The sequence below is a fragment of the Gorilla gorilla genome, chromosome 15 (genome assembly GCF_029281585.2).
Source record: "Gorilla gorilla gorilla isolate KB3781 chromosome 15, NHGRI_mGorGor1-v2.1_pri, whole genome shotgun sequence".
Lineage (NCBI taxonomy): Eukaryota > Metazoa > Chordata > Mammalia > Primates > Hominidae > Gorilla > Gorilla gorilla.
In genome coordinates this window covers 25,163,736-25,187,992 of record NC_073239.2, presented here as the reverse complement: position 1 = coordinate 25,187,992, position 24,257 = coordinate 25,163,736, and the positions used below count along the sequence as shown (strand labels likewise).

General features: G+C 41.8%; 1 protein-coding gene across 1 annotated transcript; it reads right to left on the bottom strand.

Moving 5' to 3' along the window:
* Positions 1 to 18,006: 18,006 nt before the first annotated feature.
* On the bottom strand, positions 18,007 to 23,172 carry GPR33 (G protein-coupled receptor 33). The gene is made up of 2 exons (XM_019009399.4): positions 23,030 to 23,172; positions 18,007 to 19,104 (listed from the first exon to the last, which is right to left on the bottom strand). The coding sequence occupies exon 2, from the start codon at positions 19,096 to 19,098 to the stop codon at positions 18,097 to 18,099; it is 1,002 nt and encodes a 333-aa protein (XP_018864944.3). The 5' UTR covers positions 19,099 to 19,104; positions 23,030 to 23,172; the 3' UTR covers positions 18,007 to 18,096.
* Between the last annotated feature and the right edge of the window lie 1,085 nt (positions 23,173 to 24,257).

Genomic DNA, 24,257 nt, shown 5'->3' with positions numbered 1-24,257 from the left:
ATACATGGTTGTGGTTTGAAGCATTTGCCCTTGTACTTTTGATTTCAGGCTCTTATTTAAATCTGTTTGTTTCCTTTTCCCTCAGAGTCTTTTTTTTTTGAGACACGTTCTCGCTCTGTGGCCCAGGCTAGAGTGCAGTGGCGTGATCTCGGCTCACTGCAACTTTTGTCTCCCAGGCTCAAGAGATTCTCCCAACTCAGCCTCCTGAGTAGCTGGGACTACAGGCATGCGCTACTATGCCTGGCAAATTTTTGTATTTTTTGTAGAGATGAGATTTCACCATGTTGCCCAGGCTGGTCTCAAGCTCCTGAGCTCAAGTGATCTGGCTGCCTCGGCCTCCCAAAGTGCTGGGATTACAGGCGTGAGCCACCGCCACTGGTGTACAATCATAAGACCTAGAAAAATAATAGTTTCCACCTAATAGCTGACTCTATATTTAAGATGAATAGTTTGTATAACCAGGAAGGAGATGGATTTTAGATTGAAACTTAATATTGATTGTTACTTTATTCAATTTGCTTTTTTAATTCTTATTTTATTACTGCACCATTTGCTATTGTGTTGCCTAGGTAACATAAACAAGTGCTTTTAACTCTAAGGCAGTGATGTATATCTTCGGCAGTCTGTAGGGTTTCCCAGGGGAGGCTGATAAATTATCTTGATCTTTGGGTTATTTTTCAGTTTACAGTGTTGTAATAACTTAGCAATGCATTCTATGATCCTTTGAATATTTGTGTATGTCTGTTAGCCTTTTTGCCAAGTCAGGCCAGTCTGTTTTAAGGGCTTTTTGTAATTTGGGCCCTGTATCCTTTTTAGAAAGAAATTGTGAAAGATTTTGAATTGGGCAAAAGAGATTTGTGGATATTATTGTAATGGAATGCTGGAGCCTCTGGGAATTACCTGGTCCTATAGGGCTATCTTATAGGGCTTACTTATCTTTGACCAGGCTGTCTTACAACTCTGCAGAGATAGAAGTAAACTTCTATCTTCAAATCATTCCTGTCTATAAAAATGTAAAATTGTCTTTAGTGGAATGAAACTGATTATTACCCTGTGGATATTGCCTAGTTTTGCCAGTTTTGCATCCATTTGAAGTTCATTTCAGTATTCTTAACCTGATTATAAATGTGTAGTTCTCTCTCTTGCTCTTTTTTTTTTTTTTTTTTTTTTTGAGACAGAGTCTCGCTTTGTCACCCAGTCTGGAGTGCAGTGGCACTATCTTGGCTCGCTGCAACTTCCACCTCTAGGTTTTAGTGATTCTTGTGCCTCAGCCTCCCAAGTAGCTGGGATTACAGGTGTACACTACCATGCCCAGCTAATTTTTTTATTTTTAATAGAGATGGGGTTTTGCCCAGCCTGGTCTTGAACTCCTGGCTTCAAGTGATCCGCCTGCCTTGGCCTCCCAAAGGGCTGGGATTACAGGCGTAAGCCCCTGTGCCCTGCCCTCTCTCGCTCTCTCTTTTTTTAAGCTTTTTACTTTTGAATAGGGTTAGGTTTAGATTTACAGAAAAGTTGAAAGATAATAGAGAGTTCTCGTATACTCCTTGCCTAGTTTCCCCTACTGTTAACACCTCAAATTACTACGGTACATTTGTCACAACGAAGGAGCCAGTATTCCATACTTTATTTAATTCCATGCTTTATTCAGATTTCACTGGTTTTTCCCTAAAGTCCTTTTTCTGGATCCCATCCAGGATGCCACGTTTTTAGTGGTGGCAAATCCATACAAATCTGCAGCAACCTCAGTTCTTACCTCCTCAGAAGAACAAATTTGACCGAGGGGCATAGTGAGAGACTGAGGCAAGTTTTAGAGCAGGAGCGAAAGTTTATTAAAAAGTTTTAGGGCAGGAATGAAAGGAAGTAAAGTACACTTGGAAGAGGGCCAAGCGGGCAACTTGAAAGAGTCAAGTGCACGGTTTGACCTTTGACTTAGGGTTTTATATGTTGGCATACTTACTGGGTCTTGTGTCTCTTCTCCCCTGATTCTTTCCTTGGGGTGTGCTGTACACATGTGCAGTGGCCTGCCAGCTCTTGGAAGGGGCTGCATGCACAGTGTGTTTACTGGAGTTGTACACGTGCTCACCCGAGGTGTTCTTCCCTTATCAGTCAAAAGTTCCTAGAAGGTCATGTACCAGTTAAACTCTGCCACTGTGCCTCTTTAGTGCACATGCCTGAACCCAGCTGCCCAACTCCTGAGATCTTTTTTTTTTTTTTTTGAGATTGAGTTTCGCTCTTGTCTCCTGGGTTCGAGCGATTCTCCCGCAGCCTCCTGAGTAGCTGGGACTACAGGCACGTGCTACCACGCCTGGCTAATTTTTGTATCTTTAGTAGAGACAGGGTTTCACCATGTTGGCCAGGCTGGTCTCCAACTCCTGACCTCGAAGTGATCCTCCCTCTTTGGCTTCCCAAAGTGCTTGGATTACAGGAGTGAGCCACTGTATCCAGCCTTGAGATTTTATGAGGCAGCTGCTGATAACCAGTTTCAGGTTTTTTGTATCTATTGGGAGACTGCCTTTCCCTGGCACCAGCTGCAGCCAATTATTATTATTATTAACTTATTATTGTTACAGTGCAACAACTGACACATCACCTGATGGTGGACTGACATTCCTGGTTGGGGAGGTCCCTCCTCTGCCCTGTTCATTTCTGACTAGCTACCTACTGTAACAACATTACATTTAGTCATCATGTTTCTTTAGGCTGTGACAGTTTCTTAGACTTTCCTTGTTTTTAATGACCTTGACAATTTTGAGGAGCACTGGTCAGGTGTATTGTAAAATAACCCTCTATTGGAATTGGATGTTTTTCAATATACATACATACTATATATATAACCTCTATAATTATACGCAGAGATTATAGATCTTTGGAGGCAGATCACAGAGGTGAAGTGCCATTTTTAACATATTATATGAAGAGTACATGCTGTCAACTGTCTTATTGCTGATGATGTTGACCTTGATCACCTGGCTAAGGTAGTGTTTGTGAGGTTTCTCCTCTATAAATTTATACCTCCTCTCATACTTTACTCTTTTGAAGCAGATCAGTAAACGCAGCTCATACTCAAGGGGTGAGGAGTTAAAATCCATCTCTTTATGTAGGGAGTATCTATATTGATTACTAGGAATTCTTAATTACAAAAGATTCGAGCTGGAGTGCAGTGGCACAATTTTAGCTCACTGCAACCTCTACTCCTGGGCTAAAGCGATCCTCCCACCTCAGCCTCCCTAGTAGCTAGAACTACAGGTGTGTGCCACTGCATCTGGCTAATAGTTTAAAAATATTTTATAGAGATAAGGTTTGCTATGTTACCCAGGCTCATCTTGAATTCCTGGCCTCAAGCAATCCTCCCACCTCAGCCTCCCAAAGCACTAAGATTACAGATGTGAGCCACTGTGCCCAGTGTTTGAGTTCTTCTTTGAACTGATTGTTCTCTATTTCTGGTTCTCTCCTTATTGAGTTAAATATTAATGAAAAAAATTGATACATGTTGATTTTACATTTGTATGAGAGTTCTGATTTTAATCTCTTTTAAAATTTATTTTTTCATATCTTTCTACCAATAAATGTTATGGGAATAATTTTTTACATAGTTCTTTGAAATCCATGGATAAATGCTATAAACAAATGCATTCCACTTTGGGAGGCTGAGGTGGGCGGATCTTTTTTTTTTTTTTTTTTTTTTTGAGATGGAGTCTCGCTCTGTCGCCCAGGCTGGAGTGCAGTGGCGCGATCTCGGCTCACTGCAAGCTCTGCCTCCTGGGTTCACACCGTTCTCGTGCCTCAGCCTCCCGAGTAGCTGGGACTACAGGTGCCCGCCACCATGCCTGGCTAATTTTTTGTATTTTTAGTAGAGACGGGGTTTCACTGTGTTAGCCAGGATGGTCTCGATCTCCTGACCTCGTGATCCGCCTGCCTCAGCCTCCCAAAGTGCTGGGATTACAAGCGTGAGCCACCGCGCCAGGCCCGGTGGGTGGATCTTTTGAGCCCACAGATTAGAGACCAGCCTTGGTACTTCAGCTTGGGTGACAGAGTCAGACCCTGTCTCAAAACAAAAAAACAAACACAAACACATCCTTTTGAAAAGAAAATAATAAATATTATTATAGTCAAAGAAAAAAATGTGAATTATTTTATCACATTGACTGTATCAGTCAGGATCCCATCAGCAAGTAAATAACACTCTAAACAGGATAACCTGCGAAAGAAAGGTTTATTTACAGAGACTATTGATGAAGGTGTGGGTGGAGTAGAACCGCAGAGGTTAATGTAGTAACCAAGGACATAGTAGCAGCTGAGATTTTACCATCCCTTGGGCCTAAAGGGAGAAGTGGGACTTGGGGGAATCTGGAATCCAGAGGTAGAGATTTGCGTGGATACTTGAGAAAAGGAGTCAACCCTCTGCCAAGAAGTACAGCCAACTCCAACTCCAGGTGACCGTTCAGGAAGGAAGCTAGGGGAATGATATGGTTTGGCTCTGTGTCCCCACCCAAATCTCATCTCAAATTGTAATCCCTACATGTTGGACGGAGGGACCTAGTGACAGACGACTGGATCATGGGCGCTGATTCCCCAATGCTGTTCTCATGATAGTGAGTGAATTCTTATGAGATCTGATGGTTTTAAAAGTGGCAGTTTCCCTGTGCACGCTCTCTCTCTCCTGCCACCTTGTGAAGAAGGTGCTTGCTTCCCCTTCACCTTCCACCATGATTTTAAGTTTCCTGAGGCCACCCCAGCCATGCAGAACTGTGAGTCAATTAAACCTCTTTATAAATTACCCAGTCTCACGTAGTATATTTATCGCAGTGTGAAAACGGACTAATACAGGGAATAAATATGTGGTGTGATGATATATATTGGTTTTCATCCAGGGCTCCTGGCTTATAACTCCCATAGCCTTTATTACAGTCCTTTGTTATGATGTTGGATGTGCTAGGTCTCAGGGGCAGGACTCTGACCTTCTCCGGCCCTCCTTTCACCTGCCCCAAGGCAGGACTCCAGTTTTCTGATTGTGGGCCTTAAGATCCTCCCATGAGAAGGTCCCACCCTAGACCCTGGGGGAAGGGATGCTGACATCATGAAGCAAAAAAACCCGAGAGGACAGAGTTCAGTGAACTTCTGGAGACCTGAACATGTAGGTGTAGCTAAACAATAATGAACACATGAAGGTTCCTGGTGGGTGGTGTGCAGGGCATGGAAGCTCTGCACCCCTTCCTTCATACCTCACTCTTCACTTCTCTTCTTCTGTATTGTTCGCAATAGCCTTTATAATAAACTGGTAAATGGAAGTGTTTCCCTGAGTTCTGTGAGCCACTCTAGCAAATTAATTGAACCCAAAGACAGGGTCATGGGAATCCCAACTTAAAGCTGGTCAGTCAGAAGTTCCAGAGGCTCAGACTTGTGACTGGTGTGTTGGGAGGGGCAGTCTTGGGGACTGAACTGTCAATCTGCAAGATCTGACACTATCTCTGGGTATAGAGCGTTGAAACTGAATTAGAGGACACCCAGCTGGTATCTGCTCTTTGGTGTGTGGGGAAAATATCCCCACACATTGGTCACAGATATCTGTGTTGATGATTATTGTGGTGTGAGGGTAGAGGTAAAACATGGTTAAAGTTTTCCCTTCACAATATACTTGACTATATTTTCCATCTTCTTTCCAATTTCTGCCAGGGCTCCCCATTGGCAAAATCAAACCAGAAAGCATGGAGACCCGTTGATATGATCCATAGAGGGCATCCTCTCAGAACAGAGAGCAATGTAGAAAATGCTCTGGTGTGGATCTGGGGGACAAGCAAGACATATCTAATACACTGATTTAAAAGGCCTCAAAGTCTACAATGGGGACTCTTATGTCATTTTTTTGTTGGAAGATGATAGCTAGGAATATGAAGAAAGAGATGACTACGGTTAATGTTTTTGATGGAAATCTTTAATTTCTCAAAGATTTTAGAGAAGAAATCTTTAATTTCTCAAATATTTTAGAAATTTTTTTTGAAATGGAGTCTCACTCTTTTGCCCAGGCTGGAGTGCAATGGCACAATTACAATTCACTGCAGCCTCAACCTCCCAGGCTTAAGTGATCCTCCCACTTTAGCCTCACAAGTAGCTGGGACTATAGGTATGCATGACCATGTCCAGCTAATTTTTGTATTTTTTGTACGGATGGGGTTTTGTCATGTTGCCTAGGCTGGTCGTGAACTCCTGGGTTCAAGCAATCTGCCTTCCTTGGCCTCCCAAAGTGCTGGGATTACAGGTGTGAGCCACTGCCCCCAGCCAAGAAGTGAAATTTGACTTAGTGAATCAAGGTCCTTGACTTCCCCATTCCCTTCTTTATTTCAGCCATTGGGAATATGGCAAGACATCAGAAGAGAATGGCTGCTGGGATCCTATTCTTGGTGAGAATGCCCCTGACATGGCCCAACTTGGCATGGCAGGAAGGGATGGAGCCGCTGCCTTTAAGGGATCGTGCAGACTGGAATAAGAGGCATATTAGTAGGGACCACTAAGAACCTAAGTCCTTAAGGCTGTCCTGCAATTCTCTGGACTGTGGAGGAAGGGATTTGGAATCAGATTTGATTTGATAAAGAAAAATAATGAACTATTTTTATGAAAACTAAATAATTGAAAGTTGTCAAAGATTATGACAGAGAAGTCTATCATGGCTGACTCCATCTCGTTTCTAGCTTCCCAGGCTGCTTGTCCTTGCTCATTCTTTGGTGTAGTTCAAGCTGACCATGGGAGGAATTTATAATTTAATTTTGAAGTAAGGATGATAATAATGTCTCCTTAAAATTAACTCCCTTCTTGCTCAGGGATCAAAACTGCCTTCATAAAACTAATGAAAGGCCAAGAGGTTAGGATTATGGGAGGAGCCTGAATTCTGCTAAAATGTAGGTATAGCTAAACAATAATCATCCATTGTCCCCTAGTTTGCCCTTTTATAATCCCTTGCTGCTCAAGACTCATGTGGCCAGAGGTTGCAAGATTTTGTGACTTCCCCAATTGCTCCTATAGATAACATCATTATGGTAGAACCTGAGATTAGTCTTTTGACAGGTTTTTCAGACTTTTGCATTCTAGTAACTGACTGATTCCACTTGGCTGGGACTCATGACTCAACTGGTCCCGTGGCTCCTACCCAGAAGTGGACTCAGCACATGAGGACCATTTTCTACACTTCTATGATTTCATCCCCAACTAATCAGCATCACCCATTCCCTAACCTCATGCCCACCAAATTATCCTAGCGTCTGAGTTCTTGGGGAGACTGATTTGGTAATAACTCCAGTCCTACCACTTGGCTAGCTCTGCATTAATAAAACTCTTTATTTACTGCAATACTGAGTTCTCAGTGAATTGGTTTTGTCTGTGCAGTGGGCAGGGAGAAGCTGTTGAGCGATTACATTATTGTCTTTGAGTCTTATAACTAAGTGAAGTTAATACTGACTGCACAATAAAATAAATGAATAATAGAGATTTTAATAATTAATTGTTCATATACACCTATATCTTAAATTTCATTTACTTGAGATGAACAAGGGAGAGCAGTATTATTAGATGGCAGCTCCCTGATTGTTTGCTCCTTTTGGCAGGTGAAGCAAAACAACATGCTTGAGGGACAAGATCCCTGAAATCCCACAAATAACAGAAAAAATTCCAACTTCAGAATTAATTAATAACTGCATTCATGTATTTATTCAATTTTAATAAATAGTCATTCATCATTCCACCCTGAGCTAGGTGTTAGAGATAGATGAGAAATAAGACACTGTTCTTACAGTGAGTTTAGAGAAAAAACAAGGAAAATAAGGAATAACATTAGAAAAAACTCTTATTTCTCTCTCCACCACTGTATTTTTTCCCTCCCTTCTGCCTCTCAATCAAGAAAGGACAGGACTTAGAAGGAAGCCACCTCCTGGAAAGCCTGAACTAAACTAAAGTGGGGTGACTGGCCCTGACTGGAGGGAAGGCTTGTGGCCCAAACAATTTGACATAAACCAGATTTTCAGGCTCATAGAGGCTCCACCTCTAGGCAAATCTTTTCTTTTCTTCTTCTTCTTCTTCTTTTTTTTTTTTTTGAAATAGATTTGCTCTGTTGCCCAGGATGGAGTACAGTGGTGCGATCTTGCTCACTCCAACATCCACCTCTCGGGCTCAAGTGATCCTCCCACTTCAGACCCACAAGTAGCTGGGACTACAGGCCTGCACCACCATACCTGGCTAATCTTCGTATTTTTTGTACAGATAGGGTTTCACCATGTTGCCCAGGCTGGTCTTCAACTCCAGAGCTCAAAGCCATCCCCCTGCCCCAGCCTCCCAAAGTGCTAGGATTAGAGGCATGAATCACTGTATTAGTCCATTTTCACACTGCTATAAAGAATACCTGAGACTGGGTAATTTATAAAGACAAGACATTTAATTGACTCACAGTTCCTCATGGCTGGGGAGGCCTTAGGAAACTTATAATCATGGCAGAAGGCAAAAGGGAAGCAAGGCATGTCTTACATGGTGGCAGGAGACAGCCAGGGCCGGGGAAAGCCAAACATTTTAAAATCATCAGATCTTGTGAGAACTCATTCACTAGCATGAGAACAGCATGAGGAAATCGCCCCCATAATCCAATCACCTCCCACCAGGTCCCTCTCTCTACATGTGGGGATTACAATTCAAGATGAGATTTGGGTGGTGTATTAGTTTATTTTCATGGTGCTAATAAAGACATACCCAAAACTGGAACAAAAGGAGGTTTAATTGGACTTACAGTTCTACGCAGCTGGGAGCCGGAGGCCTCAGAATCATGGCGGGAGGTGAAAGGCACTTCTTACATGGTGGCGGCAAGAGTAAAATAAGGAAGAAGCAAAAGCAGAAACCCCTGATAAATCCGTCAGATCTTGTGAGACTTATTCACTATTATGAGAATAGCATGGGAAAGACCAGCTCCCATGATTCAATTACCTCCCTCTGGTTCCCTCCCACAACACGTGGGAATTCTGGGAGATAAAATTCAAGTTGAAATTTGGGTGGGGACACAGCCAAACCATATCAGGTGGGGACACAGACCCAAACCATATCAGCTACCACGCCCTACTAGCAAATCTTTTCTTAAATGCCAGCTGACTTGCTCTTCGGAATACCTTTCTGTCTCTTTTCTCTTTCATAGCACTTCTTTGTACACATATACACTGCCTTCAGAGTCTCCAAAATTTGCCTTGGGTTTGACTTCTGACTCCAGTTGTTTCCTTCCTCTAGGCCACAATCAAGAGTCTAATATTCTAAGTACTGTGCTTAGCTGTACTCTCCTATAGGTGAAGCTGATTAAAGTAATTTCCATTAACTTGTGAATGAAACTTAACATTCTTAAAAGGTGTGTTTGCATTTTAATAGCAGCCCCTTAACACAAATTAATCTCTATTTGGTAAGATGTGTGAAAGTTACTTTTTGTGGGAAGAAAGAGGGTGAATTATTCCTTAATTCTCTGTTTAAAAGAGTTGCTACTCTCAGAGCCTCTGGAGTCTCATCTCCCAGTCACTCCCCAGCACAAGGCAATTTTGCTTTTCTTCCTGAAGCTAATCACTCTGAAAAATTCTTTAGGTTAAATTCACTGGACATATTTTAGTCATCTCTCTTAACCAATCTGTACACCCTACCTCTTGAAATGTTGTGTTTCCTGACAGGAGACTTAGTTTTCCTTCTCTCTGTTTCTAGATGCTCCTTCTGAAGTTCCTGTCATGGGATCACCTCTGTGCTTGCCTCTAAACATCAGTGTTCCAGCCTCAGCCTTGAGTGCTCACTGTACACACTCACCTGAGGCTATGACTCTACTCCCATGGCTTTAGTTACTGTTCATTCGTTCATCTATTCAATACTTTTTTTTTTTTTGAGATCGAATCTCAGTCTCTCGCCCAGGCTGGAGTGCAGTGGCGCAATGTTGGCTCACTGCAACCTCCTCCTCCCAGGTTCAAGTTATTCTCCTGCCTCAGCTTCCCAAGTAGCCCGCCACTATGCCCGGCTAATTTGTTTATTTATTTTTTATTTTTAGTAGAGACGGGGTTTCACCGTGTTGGCCAGGCTGGTCTCGAACTCCTGATCTTAGGTGATAGTCCATTTTAATGTCTCTCAGGCATGAGAAATAAAAATAGAATTCTAAGTCTCCAACCTGACTGAACAGACCCCCTCTTGGCAAAGGGGACCCCAGAGAAACCTTGAAGACTTTCTCGGCCGTGATGGGATGGGAGGTCAGACATACCTTGCTGTACTCCCTCCCGCGCTAACTGCCATTAGGCTTTCTTCTCTTAGGACTAAACAGAAACTAGTCCTTTCAAAAGACTCCACCCTTGATTTCAACCAACGGCCTGAACACTGCCTCTCTTGCAGTTTCAACAAAACAACCAACCAGCATTTCTTCCTTATGAGAGATCACCGACCATGGAGTGGTTTGGCCAGTCTATGGAGAATGCACAGTGAGGGCTTTTGTGTCCTCTGCTTCACTTTTTGACATCAGGAGGCCTAAAACTCCACTTTCAGATAATGCTAATGCCGCCATTTTTGGAACATGGGTCCCATAAAGAAGCATGAAGCTCCATTACACATGCACATATTTATCCTCTCATAAATATTCAGGACTCCTTCTATAGCTTATTGAATACTGTATATTTAGCTACCCTTTTCAGCATAAATTCCTGTCTTATTCTTCTAACCTTTAAAGTGCCTGTTTCTGGCTTCTGGCTGGAGGTTATGCTTCAAAGCCTGTCACAATGATCACCCTGCAGGCTGCAATTTTTTATGAGAAATAAAGTTCTTCTTTCCAAATTTATGAGGCTTGTCATTCTTCAGTTGACAGGCACCTGAAACTTAGTATGTCTGTATTAGTCTGTTTTCACACTGCTATAAAAACATACCTGAGACTGGGTAATTTATAATGGAAAGAGGTTTAATTAGCTCACAGTTGGAAAGCGAGACAGGCACTTTCTTCACAAAGCAGCAGGAGAGAGAAAAGCATGCAAGAGCAAGGAAAACTGCCTTATAAAACCATCAGACTTTGTGAGAACTCACTATCGTGAGACGAGCATGGGGGAACCACCCCCATAATCGAATCATTTCCCTCCCTCAACACATGGGGATTACAATTCGAGATGAGATTTGGATGGGGACACAGAGCCAAACCATATCAATGTCCAAGACGGAACTTCTTTACCTGCTCCTTCCTTCCTCTTTTTCTTTCTTTCTTTCTTTTTCTTGCTTTCTTTCTTGCTTTTGTTCTTTCTTTCCTTTCTTCTTTCCTTTCCTTTTTTCTTTCCCTCCTTCTCTCCCTTCCTTCCTTCCTTCTTCCTTCCTTTCTCTTTCTTTCTTTCCTTTCTTCTTTCTTTTCCTTTTTTCTTTCCCTCCCTCCCTCCCTTCCTCCTTCCTTCCTTTCTGTCTCTCTTTCTTTCTTGCTTTCTTTTTTCTTTCTTTCATTTCTTCCTTCTTTTCCTTTTTTCTTTCCCTCCCTCCCTCCCTTCCTCCCTTCCTTCCTTCCTTTCTTCCTTCCTTCCTTCCTCTTCCTTCTTTCCTTCTTCCTTCCTTCTTCCTTATTTATGTAAATGGAACCCATGAGCTGTCTCCGAATACAGAAATGTATGCATTTGTCATATTCTATCCATCATCTTTTGAATGGCTTTTATATTTGGGGAAATTCCTACATTTTGAGTAACCCCTTCTCACTCATGTAGAAATCAGAATTTAAATTCCCCAGCCTCATTTGCAGCTAGGATACAGGCATGCTGACTAGATATCCTTGTGCAAGACTAAATTTGGAAGTGAGCAATGTGAATAAGCAAGCTCTGCATGAGATTTCTGTCCTGTTGTCAGAGCTTTCAGGCACAGAGTGGTTCAAGACCTAATGCAGAAATGGTATCAGCGGCAGTAGCAGTTTTAGTAAAGCCAAATTGCTGATATTTTGGGCTCAACAGCAGCAGCAGCAGCAGCATTTGGTATCATTTACTGAAATACGGAACACCAGTGACAAATTCCTGATTTGGGTAGTTTTGTGGCATGTTTTGGGCATGGTTTCTGAGAGCTGCTCCTTGAATGTTTCTCCAACCATCCTAATAATTCTGTGAGTCACTTAATGTCTTTTAATAAATCAGTTTTTGCTTAAATCAGCCAGAATGAAATCTACTGTTTGCAACAAAGAACACTAATTGACAGAGGAATTGTCCTCAACTTCCCCCTCAACCAACAGAATTTACAGAACTCGACTTTTCTTGATCCTTACTTACACTTTCTTAGTAGGCCACATCATCTGTTACTTAGATTACTTTGGCACTGTCCTATTTGGCCACCCACCTCTAGTTTTGACCTCTCTACTGTAGTAGACAGAGCAATCTATCTTTCTAAAATGCAAATCTCAACCTATCACTCTTAGGTTTAAGGTCTTTCAGTGGCTTCCAAATGCCCTCAAGATAAAGTCTAGGATCAAGTCCAAATTCCTTCTTATAGGCTCTCAGGATCTAGTCCTGGTTGACTTTTCCAGCTCATGTTTCCAGCCTGCTTCTCACACTTAATGTTGCAATTATGTTTTTTGGCTTGTGCTGGACCAGCAGCAACAGGATCCCTTGGGATCCTGTTAGAAATGCAGAATCTGGGCCGGGTGCAGTGGCTCACGCCTGTAATCCCAGAAGTTTGGGAGGCCGAGGCGGGCAGATCAGAAGGTCAGGAAATCGAGATCATCCTGGCTAAAACGGTGAAAGCCCGTCTCTACTAAAAATACAAAAAATTAGCTGGGCGTGGTGGCGGGTGCCTGTAGTCCCACCTACTCGGGAGGCTGAGGCAGGAGAATGGCGTGAGCCCAGGAGGCGGAGCTTGCAGTGAGCCGAGATCGCGCCACTGCACTCCAGTCTGGGTGACATAGCAAGACTCGGTCTCAGAAAAAGAAAAAAGAAAAAAAAAAAAAAAAAAGACATGCAGAATCTGGCCTGGAGTGGTGGCTCACGCCTGTAATCCCAGCACTTTGGGAGGCTGAGGCAGGTGGGTCATGAGGTCAGGAATTCAAGACCAGCCTGGCCAAGATGGTGAAACCCCGTCTCTACTAAAAATACAAAAATTAGCTGGGTGTGGTGGCAGGTACCTGTAATCCCAGCTACCTGGGAGGCTGAGGCAGAAAATTGCTTGAACCTGGGAGGCGGAGCTTGCAGTGAGCCGAGATCACACCACTGCCCTCCAGCCTGGGCGACAGAGCAAGACTCTGTCTCAAAAAAAAAAAGGAAATGCAGAATCTGACTTACTGAAGTCAGATTTACTCCAGGTTTACTGAATCAAATCAGCATTTTAACAAGATTATTAGGTGATTCATTTGCATATTGAGGTTTGGGTAGTGCTGCTTTATAGCAATGTCCTCTCTTTCCCTCCAGGGCTCTTACACATTCTGCTTCCTCTCTTTGAAGGAACTATCCTCCTCTTCTTTATATGCCTAACACTGTTCTGCAGGACTCAGGCCCTTATCCCAGAAAACTTTTTTGACTGGTGAAGGCAGGAACTACCATTTTACTCCTTTTTCTTTCCTACTAAACTGGAGTTTTCTAACCTAATTGTACTTTAGACTTAATCTGAGAATAAAAAATATACTGGCCGGGTACGGTGGATCACACCATAGTCCCAGCATTTTGGGAGGCCAATGTGGGTGGATTGCTTGAGGTCAGGAGTTCGAGACCAGCCTGGCCAGCATGACAAAAGCCTGTCTCTACTAAAAATACAAAAATTAGCTGGGCGTGGCAGCACACGCCTGTAATCCCAGCTACTATGGAGGCTGAGGCACGAGAATTGCTTGAACCCAGGAGGCAGAGGTTGCAGTGAGCCAAGATCATGTCAACGCACCTCAGCCTGGGTGACAGTGAGACTGTCTCAAGAAACAAACAAACAAACAAACAAAGATACTGGTTCCTGCGTCCTGCTTCTAGAGATTTTAGTTTTAATTGGTTTGGATAAGGCCTTGAAACTGACATTTTAAAAAAGTATCCCAGATGATTACAATGTGGAGCCAAATTCAGAACCACTGCACTAGACTTCAAGCTTCTTTAGGACAGGGATTGCGTCAGATTCACTCTTGTTTCCCCAGCGCCTATCACAGTGCCAGGTACATATACTATACTGGTAAATGATTGTTTCCCCTAATTTCTCAGGGATATGGAATCAGATTTGTGTTGTACACAGCATTCTATCTTATACCCTAACCCCTCTCACACACGTTAGCATCTGAGCATCCTTCTCATCAAAACAAAGAGCTTCTTCTTGAGGAAAGAACTTACACTGGCATTTAAAATGCATCTCTAATCACCCTTGTATTTTGTTCTTAAACCAGTTTGATACTGATATAGTGAAGCTGCTTTATATAATCGAGTGCTGACAGGCACATTGTTTTGAAACAGTGTCTCTATGTACCAGTTCCACAGAGCAAAACCACTAACTCTTTGTTTATAAACCTTTTGAGTCCTGAGAATTCAAAATAGTGAGGAGGTTGATGAGATCAACGCAATTATAATGAGTAGATTTTTTAAAAATTAACCAGTTTTCTGGGAGGTTAAAAATGCATTTGGGAATAATTTTCTTAATTATACCCTATTTTCTTACATTTAAAGTGACTTTAAAAAAAACTCAGTATCTTATATTTATACAGTGCTTTACATGTTGTAATTGTGCAAACTCAACTTTTATTAAATATCTTTTATTATCAATTGTGTATAATGTTATAGAAATGAAATGCTATAGTTGATAGGATTCTTTCTGTCCCTGAGTTGTTTACAATTTATAGAAAGATGGAACAAAATACTTCAAAAAGCCCCTGACCTAGGTCTCATGAAAAAGACAATTTAAAGCATACATAGATAGCTGTAAGGAATGACAACATATGGCTTACAAATACCACAAAATCCATGCTTTCCAGGGCATGTTCCTTGTTTATTATTGTAGCAGGCCTGAGGAGGTAGACAAAAGGCACTCTCTGTAACTGCTAGATTTCCAAAATCCAAATCTTGTTTCAAAGAATCCTATGTTGCATTCAGTAATTTTCTTTCTTAAATCCTGCATCATAAAACTAAAACTTCAGTGGGCTTGTCAGGACCTGGGATAGTGTGGGGTGGAAAAAAGCACCATCCATTTCTCATTGCAGCTCTAGTTGGAGCCACAGCCTGGTCATCAATTCATATCTCCCGTTCCGAAAAAGAAAAAAAAAAAAACTGTTCAAGCTTCAAAACCTTGAAATAGGGTCATCAATTAAAGTTTTCATCTACCCAAAGCTTTTGTCATTCCAAGTAAGAGAGACCAAGCCCCCAGTTTCCCAGGGGAGCCCTGATACCACGTCAATTAGCAGGATTTCTAGGACACCAAACTACTCTTGCTTTCTCTATAAAAAGTTAGTCATGAAGATTAATTTTCTTCTTTCTGTATCTCCTTGTAATTCATATCATACGTTTTGGGGATTTCTGCATAGGCTATATGCTTGCGGTTTGGAATGCTTTGTACAAAGCATGCTGGTGTATTCAGGGACTGAGTGTGGGATGTGACCCAAATATCTCCATGTTGTATCAGTTGAACTAACTAGATAGTTCAGTTGATTTAGAATTGACAGGACTACCTATTGATTGACATGAATTGATTGATTGATAGAATTAACTAAATACAAAGACAATAGGTGAGTGATATTATGGGGTTCTACATAACTTAGGTGCTGTCACTTAGTACACAAAGCTTGAAACATAACCTGAAAATCAGAGAACACAAATTAATATTGTTATTGCATTTATAAAATTAAGTCTATGACAACAGGCAGATTCTTGAACATTATTTTAGCCCCAAATTTTGGAGATAGCTTACTCTATAAATATTAGAAAAAGACAGTTAAGATGCCTTAATAATTAAAGCACTAAAGTAGAAGTGTCTTTATACTTTAACATGGATGTAACGAGATGAGTGCCTTGTGGCTGGGCGCGGTGGCTCATGCCTGTAATTCCAGCACTTTGGGAGGCCGAGGCGGGCGGATCACGAGGTCAGAAGATCAAGACCATCCTGGCTAACATGGTGAAACCCCGTCTACTAAAAATACAAAAAAATTGGCCAGGTATGGTGATGGGTGCCTGTAGTCCCAGCTACTCGAGAGGCTGAGGCAGGAGAATGGCGTGAACCCGGGAGACGGAGCTTGCAGTGAGCCGAGATCGTGCCACTGCACTCCAGCCTGGGCAACAGAGTGAGACTCCGTCTCAAAAAAAAAAAAAAAAAAACAAAAAGAGATGAGTGCCTTGTCATTTCCATGTTAAGTTTTATTCATACCAGTTAAATAATTTAGATGTTACTAAATAATGAGGGAGCTCTGTCCAAATGTCTGTCAGAAGATTCTGTGACAGAAAATTCAAACCCTTGGATACTATTGATATTTGGCAATTGATATTCCTAGCTTCAAAAATGAGAAGTTTTAGCTGGACATGGCGGTGTGTGCCTGTAGTCCCAGGTACTCCAGAGGCTGAGGCAAGAAGATTGATTCAACCTACCAGAATGACTACACTATAATTAAAAAAAGGAAAATAACAAGTGTTGGCACAGATGTGGGGAAACTAAAATGTTTATACATTGCTGGTGGGAATGTAACATGGTGCAAATTGAAAAGCTTTATGATTTCTCAAAAAGTTAAACATAAAATTACCATTTGAACCGGTAATTCCACTCTTAGGTATATACCTGCAAGAATTGAAAACAAGGACTGACACAAATACTTATATACAAATGTTAATAGTAGCTTTATTCACAATAATAGTAGCTTTATTGACAATAGTCAAAAGGTGGAAACAACACAACAGATGGCTGGATTTAAAAATTATGGTATATACATACAATAAAATATAATTCAGCTGTAAAAAGGGAATGAAGTTCTGATACTGCAACAACACAGATGAACCTTGAAAACATTTTGCTGAGTGAAGTAAGTCAGACACAAAAGGGTAAATACTGTATAATTTCACATATATGAAGCATCTAGAATAGGCAAATTCATAGAGACAGAAAGTAGATTGGAGATTACTAGGGACTAGGGGGAGGAGGAATAGGGAGTTACTACTTAATGGGCACAGAGTTTGTCTTTGGAATGATGAAAAATTTTGGAAATAGATGGTGGTGATGGTTGTACAATTTTGTGAATATAATTAATGCCACTGAAATGTTCACTAAAAATGGTGAAAATGGTAAATCTTATGTTACACATATTTTTCCACAATAAAAAATGAGTCGAAATAATCATAGGTCCAGCACAGTGGCTCATGCCTATAACCCCAACACTTTGGGAGGTTGAGGCGGGAGGATCACTTGGCACCAGGAGTTTGGGACCAGACGGGCCAATATGGGTGAAACCCCATCTCTACTAAAAATATAATTAGCTGGGCATGGCTGGGTGTGATGGCTCACGCCTGTAATCCCAGCAGTTTTGGAGGCCGAGGTGGGCAGATCACGAGGTCAGGAGATCGAGACCATCCTGGCTAACATGGTGAAACCCTGTCTCTACTTAAAATACAAAAAATTAGCCAGGCGTGGTGGCAGGCGCCTGTAGTCCCAGCTACTCAGGTGCCCGAGGCAGGAGAATGGCTTGAATCCAGAAGGCGGAGCTTGCAGTGAGCCGAGATCACACCACTGCACTCTAGCCTGGGTGACAGAGCGAGACTCCTTCTCATAAAAAAAAAAAAAAAAAAAAGAATAAAAAAATTAGCTGGGCATGGTGGTGTACACCTGTAGTCCCCGCTACTTGGGAGGCTGAGGCACAAGAATCACTTGAACCTGGGAGGTGGAGTTTGCAGTGAACCTAGATTGCACACTGAACTCCAGCCTGGACGACAGAGTGAGACTCTGCCTCAAAAAAAAGAAAAGAAAAGAAAAGAATCACATTTGCAGCATGATCTTGCAAATTGCTTGTTTTCTTGCAGCCCTTTTATTGCTCAGATATCTAACTATAGTACAGCCTAGTTATCGCTCTAATATAGGGACTATAGCATACAAAAGCAGAAGGTATATCTCTATTGGTATAATTGACCAAGTGCATGTTTGCTTAAGAATCTAGAATTTAAATTTAGGCTTCTGAGTTTAGGTTTGTGTCCTTTCTACAGAAGAATCCTCACTAAATGTTGACTCAAACAGAGCAAGAATGGACTTCTTAAAGACCTTTTTGAAGTTCTCCCCAACAAATAAGTAGAGTGTGGGAGAAAAGATAGTATTGAAAGAAGTGGTTAGCACTGTAAGTATCAAAGTCAACTCTAAAAGTAGTGACTGGTTCTTAGTGAGAAGTAAGCCCTGGTGTATATGGTAGGGCATCCAACACACAAAGAAAGAGATAATGGCAGTCATCATAACTTTGAAGGGCTTGCTGGATTTAAACAGGCTCCTCTCTTTCACCTTGCTGGCTACTCTTTCATAACAAAAGATGATGATGAAGAAAGGCAGAAGAAAGCCCAGCAAGAAGCGGCTGATGAAACAGGCCACATGAATCCACTGCCTTAATGCTTGCATCTCCTTGCTTTCCCAGTTAGTAGACACAGCATAGTTATTTTGGCAAGTCACCTTTCCTTTACGGTCATGATGTGTCTCTCTGAAAATCAAATAGGGGATGCTGAGGGCAGCGGCTGAGATCCAGACTCCCAGGACAATGCTGGAAGCCCAGCGCGGGGTTCGGTGCTGCTGGGACCACACTGGGTGAAGAGTGAGAAGGTAACGATCAAGACCGATGGCCGAAAGGAAGAAAACAGAGGTGAACATCCCCAGAGACAAAGTGCCATTGAAGACCTTGCACAAGGCAGTTCCAAAGTTCCAGTGATTGTCTTGAAGTTGGGAGGTGGCCATAAATGGCAGAATCATTGTTGAAATAAAATATGAGAGAATGAGATGAAAAAATAAGAGAGTATTGACAGTCTGTTTCATCTTGAATCTTAGCACCCATAGATAGAGGCCATTGGTGATGGTACCAATTATAGATGAAATGTACAAAGAAAGGGCAATAATCATTTTTGATGCAGGAGCTAGAAACTGAGTGCTGTTTCTTACTAAAGTAGAGGCATTGATCAGGTAATCAGTAGAGTTGATCAGATCCATAATGACCTGTGGAGTGAGAAACAGTGAAAATAACAAGAAAAAGCAAAAGAAAAGGTTAAATGTAAACATTTAAAGAGTAATTTTTTACATAGTGATACTTCTAGTCCAAATGATAATATTTTAACAGCAGTAAGCAAAATATTTCTGCAAATCAAATATTTTTCTAAGGTCTATACTTTTATGTTTTAATGAGGAATTAAGATCAGATGAATCTGAGCATCAAAAATAGAAATATATGGATGAAATGAAATAAATGTGAAAAAGAAGTAAATGTTGGGACATTTTGACAATTGTTCAATAATTAGGTAGTTAAAAATCTTTTTTTTCTGAGATAGGATCTCACTCTGTCACCCAGGCTGGAGTGCAGTGGAGTGATTACAGCTCACTCAGCCTCAACCTCCTGGGCTCAAGGACTCCTCCTGCCTCAGCCTCCCAAGGAGTTGGGACTACAGGTGCACACTACCAGGCCGGATAATTTTTTTGTTTGTTTGTTTTGTAGAGATGGGGTCTCACTATGTTGCCCAGCATGGTCTTGAACTTTTGGACTCAAGTGATTCTCCCACTTGGCCTCGCAAAGTGTTGGGATGACAGGTGTGAGGCACTGCGTGTGGCCAAAAATCTTCTACTTGGACGTTAACCAGAAGTCTGACACTTTTTGATGGGCAAAACTTCTTGAATAAGGCAATGTAGAATGAGTCTTATTTGACTTGTGAGGGCAAAAGTAGCTAATGAAATGAATTTGAATAACAAAAATAATAGCAATGTTGCAAATTAGTAGTTATGGGTTTTATAATTAGATTTCTTTCATGAACTAATTATATATAGTAAATACTATTGTCTAGTATTCTAATACTCGCACATAACAGTAATAACTAATATTCATATGAGTGCTGTAAGCTACCACAAGATTGTGAAGTACCTTCAGAATCATGAACAAAAGAGGGAAGTGTATTGTAAGATGTAGTAATTTTTTTTTTTTTTGAGTCAGAGTCTTGCTTTGTCATGCAGGCTGGAGTGCAGTAGCATGATCTTGGCTTACTGCAACCTCTGCTTCCTGGGTTCAAGCTATTCTCCTGTCTCAGCCTCCTGAGTAGCTGGGATTACAGACACTCGCCACCACGTCTGGTGAATTTTTGTATTTTTGGTAGAGAGAGGGTTTCGCCATGTTGGCCAGGCTGGTCTCAAACTCCTGACTTCAGGTAATCCATCCACCTTGGCCTCCTAAAGTGCTGGGATTACAGGCGTGAGCCACTGCGCCTGGCCAAATGTAGTAATATTAATAGTTCATTCTTGAAGAGGGGACAAAAAGGAGAAAAGTCACCAAACTCATATTTATCCAATATTTGTGGTATGCCAGGAACTTTCTATAAAAATCATTTCTGGCCGGGCGCGGTGGCTCATGCCTGTAATTCCAGCACTTTGGGAGGCCGAGGCGGGCGGATCACAAGGTCAGGAGATCGAGACCATCCTGGCCAACATGGTGAAACCCCGTCTCTACCAAAAATACAAAAATTAGCTGGGTGTGGTGGTGTGTGCTTGTAGTCCCAGCTACTCGGGAGGCTGAGGCAGGACAATCGCTTGAACCTGGGAGGCAGAGGTTGCAGTGAGCCGAACCGAGATGGTGCCACTGCATTCCAGCCTGGTGACAGAGCGAGACTCTGTCTCAAAAAAAAAAAAAAAAAAAAAAAAAAAAATTCTGTTTTTCCTTGCAAAGCCTGTGAAGCAAATCTTTGAACAGAGGGGAAAGTGAGGCTTTGTAGAGTTACATGTCTTATCCATCAATATTTCCCACCATGCCTCCATTGTACCAGGTGGGAAACTCTACTACTGTTTTTTATATTACTTCTTTGAAACTCGGTAATTCATATGTAGTGTTTTTAATAATGCTCCATGAATCAGAGTGTTTGATTATCTAAAATATTCAATTTCTTGGATAATGGATCCCATGGTATCAAAAATATAAACCTGAGAATATTTTGGAAAATAGCTATTATAACAGAGTCATATCAGCAAATTGGTTTTAGATAAATTGGATAAAGCAATGGAAATTACTAACGATGCTTTTTTCCTCACTAAACAAAAACATTCTAAGAATATATACAGAGAAGTAAGATAATTGCTATTTATTTTATTTTTGTTTGTTTTTTAGAGACAGGGTCTCTCTCTGTCACCCAGGCTGGAGTGCAGTGGCACGATCCTAGCTCACTGCAGCATGGAACTCCTGGGCTTCATCAATCCTCCCGCCTCAGCCTCCAGATAGCTGGGATCACAGGTGTGCAGCACCACATTTGGCTAATTTTAAAATTCTTTGTAGAGAAAAGGGTCTTGCTGTGATACCCAGGCTGGTCTTGAACTCCTGGCCTAAAGTGATCCTCCCGCCTCAGCCTCCCAAAGTGCTAGGATTAGAGGCATGAGCTGCCGTGCCCAGCCATAATTGCTATTTAAAAATCACAACTTCCTAAGTTAATTCTGCCTTCTAAGGGAGTTGCAAAATTTTTCTCTAAAGTAGAAAAATGATTCTGCATGAAAATACCTTAGTAGTCTTCTTTGGGAATAAAAAGTGGAGTCTGAAGTGTATGAAATGGACAGGCAATGGCAAATAAAACAATGAGAACTTGAGAGAGAGGCTTTGTGAAGGCCCTGGGAACTTAAGAAGAGGGTGGAAGACGAGGATGATTTTAAGACAGGCAGCACAGAAAAAAACTCAGCAGGATGTTAGGAGCCCTAAAGAGGAGAAAGGGTCAATGAAGTATTCTGAGAAGCAGAAATGACACAGGGGATTTAAAAATAGGAATGTCTAATAATTATAATCTATTTGCTATGCTTTGATATGGTATAGTGTCCCTTTTCCCCACTAACCCTCAGCTGTCTTGTGTTGGTGGTGGCTCTGGGGAATCAAAGTCTCTGTGGTGTTTTTATCCATGGAGTATGTGTAGAGGTGTGTCTGTGATCAGTGTATGTGTATCTCAGTGTATTTGTGTGATCTCTGTGTATGTGTGTGTCTGTGGTCTTTGTATGTTTTTCTATGGAATGTGTGTATGTGTAGTGTTTGTGTGTTTGTGTTGTGTGTGTGTGGTCTCTTTATGTGTGTGCATATGAGAAACTAGATACCTGAATTATAGGAAAGATTTTTTTTAATTGTGCATCTGAGCTCTAGAAGGACATCTGAAAGTAATGTAGAACATGGGCAAAATCATAGTAAAACTTTTCTGATCAATGTTGGTAGTGATTCTGAATATCATATAAAGTTTCCTAGGAATTCTGATTTATTGCACATAATCAGGAGATTTCTTCATCCTTAAACACCTTTAAAATGATGTTAAAGTACTTGAGAATAAATAAATGGGGCAGATCTCAGACTCTGGCATCCCACAGTCCTGGGTTTGTATCCTACCTCTACCACTTACCAGCTCTGCAAGTTTAGATAACTCATTGAGCCTTTCTCTCCTGCTAAGCCCCTCAGTTTTTGTTTTGTTTTGTTTTGTTTTTTTTCAGATGGAGTCTTGCTCTGTCCCCCAGGCTGGAGTGCAACAGCGTGATCCTGGCTTACTGCAACCTCCGCCTCCTGGGTTCAAGTGATTCTCCTGCCTCAGCCTCCTCAGTAGCTGGGACTACAGGCACCTGCCACCATGCCTGGTTAAATTTTGTATTTTTAGTAGAGATGGGGTTTCACCATATTGGCCAGGCTGGTCTTGAACTCCTGACCTTGTGATCTGCCCGCCTCAGCCTCCCAAAGTGCTGGGATTATAGGCATGAGCCACTGTGCCCGGCCACAGGCGGCTTTCAGGAAGACCCCACCTCCACTTGGGAACACTGAGCTGCTGGCGCAGGGGAAGGCCACAGGAGCCTCGGGAAGCTGATGTGCAATAAGCCTAGAGGGTCAATTCGGATGATAGCTCTAGGATAAACCTACTAGTCCAGAGAATCTTACCTCGGAGCTGTATCTTCATGCCAGTTTGGTCTTGAACAGGCCAAAGTGACTGTACACCATCAATTTCTCACTAGGAACAGAGTGAACAAAATCAGTGACACCTTACCTTCATTTCATATGTCTTTCTTCTTGCTGATGCTACTCCCCAAGCTTGAACTTGCTGTTATTTAAATACTCAGTGAGGTCTTTTCCTCTTTTTGGTTCCTTTTTTTCTGTGGAATTTACTGCTATAGAGGTATAGAGAAATGAGTACTTCTTCAAATTATTTCTCCATTTTGAGGGGCATTAAAAAAAATCTGTAAGTGACCAAGTGCAGTGGCTCACACCTGTAGTCCCAGTGCTTTGGGAGGCCGAGGCAGGAGGACAACTTGAAGCCAGGAGTTAGAGACCAAAATAAAAAAAAAAAATAGCCGGGCCTGGTGGTGCACACCTGGCACACCTGTAGCACTAGCTACTCAGGAGGAGAGGCTGAGGCAGGAGGATCACTTGAGCCCAGGAGTTTGAGGCTGCAGTGTGCTATGATCATGGTGGTGAATAGCCACCACACTCCAGCCTGGGCAACAGAGCGAGACCCTGCCTCTCAAAAGAGAGAGAGAGAGAGAGAGAGAGAGAGAGAGAGAATGAATTGCATAAGCTAAGTCATTTCATTTAAAAGGTTAATAAGCTTGTTTCAGGTGTTAATTCCCTTCTCGTATTGGGTCATCCCGCCAGGCACCCACTCTGCCTCAACTCTAGGGTGTTTATTAGCAGATGGATGGATGGTGTTGGGTACATAAGGAGGAGGTAAATATCAGGCAGGGACCAAAATAAACTCTGGAAATGAGCTATCTAATCTTGCTGGAGAGAAAATAGTTAGAAGGAAAAACTTAAATACTGAGTTTCACATTAAAATGGAATTTATGAGGACAGGCCAGAGATTTATATTATTCAGTTTGGGTTGATGAAGACTGACAGGCAGAACAATCTGCATTTGTATGATGGTTGTAGAACGGTTGGAAAAAAACAGAATTGGTTACTACATCCTAGAAGATGATCTCATTATAAGGAATCTTCCAACACAGGTAATGCATTTATGAACCATTACTGACTGAGTTCTACATTTCCTATGTTCTTCTCTCTAATCCATCTCTGAAATTTTTTTTGGATCCCCTTCTGTGCTGACCTCAGTGTCCTGATTTTTTTCCTGCCTGCTTTCCTCTTCATCTCTTCATTACCAATGGAGAAAATA

What these genes read in the sequence shown, in the direction of transcription:
- GPR33 (XM_019009399.4), bottom strand. Translation starts at nt 19,098, where the DNA reads ATGGATCTGATCAACTCTACTGATTACCTGATCAATGCCTCTACTTTA.